Source organism: Paroedura picta, chromosome 4 (genome assembly GCF_049243985.1).
Source record: "Paroedura picta isolate Pp20150507F chromosome 4, Ppicta_v3.0, whole genome shotgun sequence".
Taxonomy (NCBI): Eukaryota; Metazoa; Chordata; class Lepidosauria; order Squamata; family Gekkonidae; genus Paroedura; species Paroedura picta.
In genome coordinates this window covers 3,259,790-3,268,167 of record NC_135372.1, presented here as the reverse complement: position 1 = coordinate 3,268,167, position 8,378 = coordinate 3,259,790, and the positions used below count along the sequence as shown (strand labels likewise).

Genomic DNA, 8,378 nt, shown 5'->3' with positions numbered 1-8,378 from the left:
CTCTGGGTGAGGAAATACCTGGAGATTGGATGAAGGGGGTGCTGGGGAAGGGAAGGGACTTCAGCAGGACGAATGCCAGGAAGTCACAACGAATCCTGAACAGGGGCTGAATAAAGTACAATAAAAGTAAAGTGACCAACAGAGGAAAGAAGGTGATTTCTGCCTGTTTTTCCCATTTCTAATTAACTTGGAGTCTTCACCAATGCACCATCCAGAGTGTTTTCCTAAGCGGCAGAGACCTTGCAAGGATTCTAATAGACCAGGGGTGGGCAAACTGTGGCCCTCCAGATGTCCATGGACTACAATTCCCACAGGACCTTGCCAGCAGGGGCTCATGGGAATTGTAGTCCATGGACATCTGGAGGACTACAGTTTGCCCACCTCTATGTAGACCCTGGAGTATGTCTTATAAGCACCGATTTTCTCAAAAGTGGCATCATAGAAGATACCTACAGACCATTAATGAATAACCACTGAACAAATCTTTGTTGGTCTTAAAGGTGTTATTGAAAATGTTTGTTGTGCTACAAACCATTGGCTTTCCTTTTGCAAAATCCTGTCTCCAAAAGGGAGCTGCTTTCAGTCTGTCAAAAAGCCAAAGGAGAAGCATGACAGGCCAAAGGAACTCATTCCAGCTGGACTGGGAAGCGGCTGCTTTGGGGGTTGGGGACTAAGGCCTTGTACCCCACTGAAGTCCCTCGTGACCCCCGACCCCGCACTCCTCAGACTCCGCCCCCAAAACCTCCAGGGATCTCCCAATCCAGCGCTGGCAGCCCTAGCCAGCAGGGTATACTCCCATAAGTAGGGAATTGACCTTGATTGCCTGTGAATTCACTGTAGGAGGCGGAGCTCCGGGTGCCACCTGGAGGATGGCAACCCTACTGAACACGAATGCCTTACATTCCAGGAAATTAAAAGAAGAAAAATCTCAGGTAACTACCACAGAAGGGGGGGGGCAGGTGTTGTTGTGTCCTTGAGAAAGGGGGCCAAAAGAATTCCCTTACATGCCAGTCAAGGATTCGAAGAGATCCATTGCACAAGGTTTTTTAGGCAGATGGAAGGATAAGCAGTGGAAGCGAAAAGAATGAAAATTCCCAGCAGCAGAGACAAAGGAAAGGGACAGTGTTTACACCAGGAGCTCTTGGAACAGTTCTGGACGGACAGAAGGTAGAGAAAGAGAGGAGCAACCGAAGACAAAGGTGGTCTTTCTTGTGGCGCCTGGGCTTTCTAATAGCGACTGGACCCACAAACTCTGACTAAGGATCCATGAGAGCCCGTGGGACGTCATGGTTCAAGTGTGGGACAAGGGATCTGGAAGACCCAGGTTCTAATTCCCACTCTGCCATGGAAGTCTGGTGTGTAGCCATGGGCTGGCCTCAGCCCCACCTACCTCACAGGGTTGTTGTGAGGAGAACATGAGGGAGAGGAGAACAATGTTAGCTGCTTGAAGTCATGAAGTAAGTAAATACTGATAGCCAAAGGTACTATCAACTGTAGTCACCAGCAGGCCATAACTATTAATTCATATGTTTCCTCTGATTGACTGATGCTACAGGAGGAGCATTTCAGTTGAGGAGCATTTACTTTGAAGGCCGACTGCCCTGGGTTGCCATCTCAGGATCAGGAAATACCTGGAGTTTTGGAAGGTGGAGACAATGAAGTTATATACATTGGATCTTGGATCTGGAGACCTTCTGCCAGTTGCACCCCTGAACTAGACGGGCTAATAGGTTGACATAGCAGAAGGTACCTTCTCCTATTCCTGAGCCAAAATCCACACCTCTGCTCTCCTCTTTAGCATCAGTAGCTTTGCATACCCAGAAAGACCCCCCCCCCCCAGCTTATATCCCCAGCTGAAAATTCTCAGACAACAGAGGTGGGAAAGGCCTCTCTCTTCCCGAGACACCGGAGAGACAACGCCAGTCAGAAGCTCACCATCACCAGGCTACTCTTGCTGCTTGGGGCGGGTAGCGTGCAGAGAGATGGGCTGGCCGGAACGTGGTGGGTGCGACGTGGGAAGTTTCAGGTGGGCGTGATGACCCCTGTAGTAGGCAGGGTAGTGGTGGTCGTGGTAGCCCTGAAGGCGGGGGGAGTGAGGATCGGAAAGCAGGGGCTGGTAACTGTGCTGCGGTTGGCGGACAACAGGGTGTCCCAGGTGGTCGGACTGGGGCAAGGAGCGTTGGCGGCTGGGGTGATCTGTTGCTGGCTGGCAGGTGAGGTAGTCCTCCGGGCAGCAACACTCCAGGAACTTCCGCCACGCTCTCCGCTTGAGGTGGAGCTTCCTGGAGTGCTTGAGCGAGAGGGTGGCCTCGTACTCGTGGGACTTGAGCTTGGCGTAATAGTCGGAGAACTTGTTGTAGAGGATGGAGATGGGCATCCCGTTGAGGATGATGCCGAAAGAGATGCACGCAAAGGCCACCATCCTGCCCAGCACTGTGTCCGGCACTGTGTCTCCATAGCCCACAGTGGAGAGGCTAACCTGCGAGGGAGGAAGGAGAAGGACGGAATAAGAGCTCTGTCTGTTTTCTTGTCTGGACCTAAAGAATAAACCCAGAATCCCCAACCTTGTTCAGACTTGCAGGCATCTTTGGAATTCTGGCACAAAATGGCTGCCTCAGCAGATGGAGCCAATCACAAAATGATTGGCTATTGTAAGAGGCAGAGAAAACCCCAAAATGTCAGGGAGAGAGGTTTTGTATATAACTTACAGAGTAGTTCAGCAGTGGAATAGGCTGCCTAATGAAGTGGTGAGCTCCCCCTCACTGGCAGTCTTCAAGCAAAGGTTGGATACACACTTTTCTTGGATGCTTTAGGATGCTTAGGGCTGATCCTGCGTTGAGCAGGGGGTTGGACTAGATGGCCTATATGACCCCTTCCAACTCTATGATTCTATGATTCTATGTAATAGCCTGCATCTGCCATTTGTACCTTAGCCATCATTCGTTCGTTCGTTCGTTCATTGATTCAACAGGCATCTCAGCACAGCTGGCTCAAAAAAAGGTAGACTGCCTCCGAAAACACAGATTCCATCTGACCACCATGGTTAACCATCATGGCTAGATTTCACCACCTCTTCCATGAATGTTGCTGATCCTCATTGAACAAATGCCTTAGCAGAACGTGGTTGGATCAGGTCCATATAAGTGGAGCATCCTCTGTGTGGCTGGTGACTAACAAAAACCTCCTGAAATTCCCACTAGAGGCCGATTCTGCACACAATAGATAATTCACTTTCAAAGCACTTTAGAAGATTTTTCTGTTCCACACAGGAAAATCCAGCTCCCAAAGCACAGTGAAAGTGCATTATCCTGTGTGTGCAGAATAGGCCAAGGATGCCATCCTCAACCTGGAGTCCCATACCCACTGCGTGTTCTTCTGTGCTATGTCATGATCCGTCCATCTCCCTTCACACACATGCAAAGCATCAGCTCTCCCCTCCAAGCTCTCCCCTCCAAGTCCATGCCCCAGGCAGGGGATTCCTGCCACCCTCTCCCAAACCACAAGGGACACATGGTGCCAATTGCAGGAAAGGCCTGAACTACTTGGTTTATTACGTCCCGTTTCAGGCTTTTCTACCCAACCTGGATAGCCCAGGCAAGCTCAGTCCCGCCAGATCTAGCAATCTAAGCAGGGTCAGTTCTGGGTTGCACTTGGAAGGGTGATCTTCACTGGGGCAGGCAGTGGCAAAATTGCCGGGCAGCCGAAGCATCTTCGCATCTCCTGGATGCATGATGTAGATGTCATACGATAAATCTGATTAAAGGTTCTGGTTTTGACCTTCAAGGCCCTTCGCGGTCTGGGCCCCACATATCGGACTAACTTATTGGTCATTCCTGGCCCCAGGAAGGCACGCCTGGCATCAACTAGGGCCAGGGCCTTTTCAGTCCTGTCCCCTACCTGGTGAAATGAGCTCCCAGAGAAGCTGTGGGCCCTGCGGGAACTTCCAACTTTCTGCAGGGCCTGCAAAATGGAGCTCTTCCGCCAGGTCTACGGTTGAGGCATGGCAAGGAAGATCTGATGGGCCCTCCAGTCCTAAGAGCATAAGCCCCCATAATGTGATCTGTGCTCCCTCCTCCCACTCCTGTACTAGATTTTTGGGGGTGAGTGGGTTGTTGACTGCCATGATTTTTAAATCTTTTAGGAGTCCGTTCTGTATTGGATGAATATCCGGAAGTGTTTTAATGGGGTTTTAATGGGGCTTTTAACTTGGACTATTATAACCTGCCACAAGCCAATAATGGGAGTGGTGGGTAATAAGCCAAAATAATAAATAATAAACAAATAATATCCAAGGTATTTTTGATGAGGAACCTGAAGTGGAGGGAAACCTCACTGCCTTTCCTGCAGATTTGCATCCCCTGACAGTGGCATATGACGACTTAAGCATAACCATGAAGACGTGGTGCTCTGGTGGAGCGGGTCTCTAGCAACCAGCGGGCACACAGGATGCCATGGGTTCAAGCCACGGCAACGTCTAGACAAATAAAAGTTTTGCTGGGTACAGCTCAATTTTTCTAAGATTTTGGAAAGGTTGCTTCCAGGTTTTGGCTATACTCTGGTGGTCTCACTTGGGATACAGACACATGTGATCCATTTTGAGAGGACTGACTCCGTGGCCTGGCTCCCAGCAAATGGAGGTGGGCCCCGGATTCAGCCATATTCTGACTTTGGGGATGAAGATAAAGGGACTTGGGAATGTTCAGCCTGGAGAAGAGGAGGTTGAGAGGGGAACACGATGGCTCTCTTGAAGTATTTGAAGGGTTGTCCCTTAGAGGAGGGCAGTGAACGGTTCCTGTTAGCAGCAGAAGAGAGAATCCGTAGGGAATGACTTCAAACTACATGTAGAACAGTACCAGATAGATATTTGGGGGGGGGGGAGTCACAGAATAGTTCAGCAGTGGAATTGTCTGCCTAAGGAGGTGGTGAGCTCCCCCTCACTGGCTGTATTCAAGCAACGGCTGGACAGATTCTTATCCTGCCTGCTTTAGGCTGATCCTGCACTGAGCAGGGAGCTGGACTAGCTGGCTTGTGTGGCTCATTCCCACTCTAGGATTCTATGACTCTATGACTTACGGCTGCCCACCACCAGGCGTCAGGGATGCTGGTGAAGTCAGTGCCAGGGACATCATGTTCCACTGAATGCATCAGGGCGGAGAAGGTGAAGACGCCCATGGCAATGAAGAGGAGGAGGCAGCAGACCTGCTGGTAGCACTGCCGGATGGTGAAGCCAAAGGCCCGCAGGCCGGTGGAGTGGCGGGCCAGCTTGAGGATGCGGAAGATGCGCATCAGCTTGATCAGCTTGAGGACCTTCCCCAGCTTGCCCACGCTGCGCATCTTGTGCAGCTCCTCGTGGTAGTCTGTGTCCCCCTCGCCCAGGTTCTCTAAGAGCATCTGGATGTAGAAGGGCAGGATGGCCACCATGTCAATGGCGCTGAACGTTGCCCGCAGGAACTGGTGGAGCGTGGAGGTGGAAATGATGCGCATGACGTACTCGAGGGTGAAGAAGATGGCACAGATGGCCTCCAGCTGCTCCAAGCAATTCTTGCTGGCCTTGTGCTGCATCTCCTCAACGGTGCTCAGCGTCATGCCGACGATGGAGATGAGGACAAAGAAGCTGGACATGACGGCGATGATCTTGGCGGGGATGGAGGAGTAGGGGTTCTCGATCAGGTTCCAGACGGTCCTGCGGAAATTGCCCATGCATTTGCCATCAAAGTGCTCCCCCTTTTTCGTCGGCTCCACTTCTGCCTCCAGCTCCCGTTGGACTTTGAGATATTCGGACAGCTCGTCCTGTTTCTCCTCAAAGAGGATGCGGCAGCATCTCTGGGTGTACTTGATGTGGATGCCCCAGTACTCGATCTCATCCACAAAGTTGGCTGGACAGAGCTCGTCCTTGATCCACAGCACTCCACTGCGGTAGAAGTGGAAGATGTAGTGGAACATGAGCGGGTCACGGTCGAAGAAGTATTCGTTCTTCAGCACCAAATAGTCGTCGCAAAGTTCCAGCTTCTTCGTGGGGTCCTTGGCGAGGGCCAGCTGGCCAATCCTCGTGTTGGGGTACTTGGCGGCCACCTTACAGGTGATCTGGAAACATTTCCCCCCGACGTTGAGGTTGAGGACAAATTGGTTCCGCCGAGACACGGCGTTGCTTCTGTCCCGCTTCCTGTCGGCCATGTCAGGCATAGAGCTCCATTTCTTCACCAGATTCTCCTGTGCAAATGGGATGTACGTGTCCCCCTCTGTATGGGACTGGCAGCACTTGTGACATTCCCCAATTTTTATGTTGGCCGAGAGACTCAAGCGCCTCTTGGAGGCTTGCCTCATCGTACCTGGCGTCGGCTTGCCCAATGGTTCCCTTGCTGCTGCCGGTCGTGTTGCAGGTTCGGGGGAGTCTCTATTCTGTTCCCCTGCAGCATGCGTTCATGGAGAAGAATCTGAGCAGCTCTGTAAAGGCCAGCAGGCGCATGCCAGGACTCCTGCTAAGTGCCTGAAAGTCAGAGCTTGGAACTTACGATGGCAAGACTGCAGCTTCTTAAAACAGTAATGAGATTATAGAGTTAACCTTTTCTCAAGGAGCTATTTCTGAAAGGACAGCCTTCCCTGCATTTCTGACCTGTCCGTCTTTCGCCATCAGCACACAAGCTCATAAACTGGGAGGGAGGGAGGGAGGGAGGGAGGGAGGGAGGGAGGGAGGGAGGGAGGGAGGAGGTTTTGGTTTAACTTCAGTAAAAGAATGCTTGCATCATTTTATGGCTGGGGGTCACCACCACACGAGGAACTGTAATAGTCGCGGCTTTAGGAAAGTTGAGAACCCTGCTTTAGGGGTTGAAATGCATCTGGGTTTTGGTCCTTATGACCCATGAGTTAATGTGGATTCTGGACTTGCCGTACAACACAGTATCTACAACTGGGATGGTAGCTGTGTTTCTAACTTTTATTATGTGCCTGTAATTTTAGTGAATATTTGGGTATTAAACTAAATTTTTCCTCTTGCAGCTCAACCTTTAGGTGTCTAACTTGCCTTGTCAGGTTGGGCTTTTGTTTCCCTTGTTGGTTGTTCATCTATTGAGCAAGACCAGCAATCTCAGTGGCTGTTTCTCCACAGGTTATATCCCTGAGGTTTCATGCACTCTGGGAGATGCTTTTGCAATTGTGTACTTCTCCAATGACAGAAAGGAGTTCGGCAAGGCTGTATACTGTCGCCTTGCCTATTTAACTTGTATGCGGAGCACATCAGGAGAAAGGCGGGATTAGAGGAGTCACAAATTGGGATCAAGATTGCAGGGAGAAATATCAACAACCTCAGATATGCAGATGATACCACTCTAACGGCAGAAAGTGAAGAGGAACTAAAGAGCCTGTTGATGCGGTGAAGGAGGAGAGTGCAAAAGGTGGCTTGAAACTCAACATCAAGAAAACAAAGATCATGGCATCCGGCCCTCTCAATTCCTGGCAAATAGATGGGGAAGAAATGGAGATAGTGACAGATTTTATTTTCCTGGGCTCCAAGATCACTGCAGATGGGGACTGCAGCAAAGAAATTAAAAGACGCTTGCTCCTGGGGAGGAAAGCTATGGCAAATCTAGACAGCATCCTAAAAAGCAGAGACATCACCCTGCCAATAAAAGTGCGTTTAGTCAAGGCTATGGTCATCCCAGTTGCAATGTATGGCTGCGAAAGTTGGACCATAAGGAAGGCCGAGCATTAAAGAATTGAGGCTTTTGAACTCTGGTGCTGGAGAAGACTCTGGCGAATCCCTTGGACTACAAGGCAAACAAACCGGTCAGCCCTAGAGGAGATCAGCCTGGACTGCTCCTTAGAAGGCCAGATCCTGAAGATGAAACTCAAATACTTTGGCCACCTCATGAGAAGGAAGGACTCCCTGGAGAAGAGCCTAATGCTGGGAGCGATTGAGGGCAAAAGAAGAAGGGGACGACAGAGAATGAGGTGGCTGGATGGAGTCACTGAAGCAGTCGGTGCAAACTTAAATGGACTCCGGGGAATGGTAGAGGACAGGAAGGCCTGATCATTGTCCATGGGGTTGCGATGGGTTAGACATGACTTTGTACCTAACAACAACAACCTCTCCAATCTTTCCCCAAACCTTATTTGCAAAACAGTTTCAGGAACGATCTCAGCCAAGCCTGAATGGCTGTAGTGTGGGCAGGAAAGCAGATTTATTTATTACAGTTATATACTGCTCTCCCCTAAGACTCAGGGTGGTTTATATAAGACTTAGCGGAACGGGGAACAGTACAGATAAATCAATAGCTATAAACGGTAACAGTACAGTAAATAACAGAACAGTAGGTGAGATCATTCATTCAAACGGCAGTATACCGACGGCCCCGTGGGTTGGACGAATCAGGGGATGATTT

General features: G+C 50.3%; 1 protein-coding gene across 1 annotated transcript; it reads right to left on the bottom strand.

The window, feature by feature from the left end:
* Positions 1-1,945: 1,945 nt before the first annotated feature.
* LOC143834703 (potassium voltage-gated channel subfamily V member 2-like) lies at positions 1,946-6,324 on the bottom strand. The gene is made up of 2 exons (XM_077331381.1): positions 5,074-6,324; positions 1,946-2,479 (listed from the first exon to the last, which is right to left on the bottom strand). The coding sequence occupies exons 1-2, from the start codon at positions 6,322-6,324 to the stop codon at positions 1,946-1,948; spliced, it is 1,785 nt and encodes a 594-aa protein (XP_077187496.1).
* Between the last annotated feature and the right edge of the window lie 2,054 nt (positions 6,325-8,378).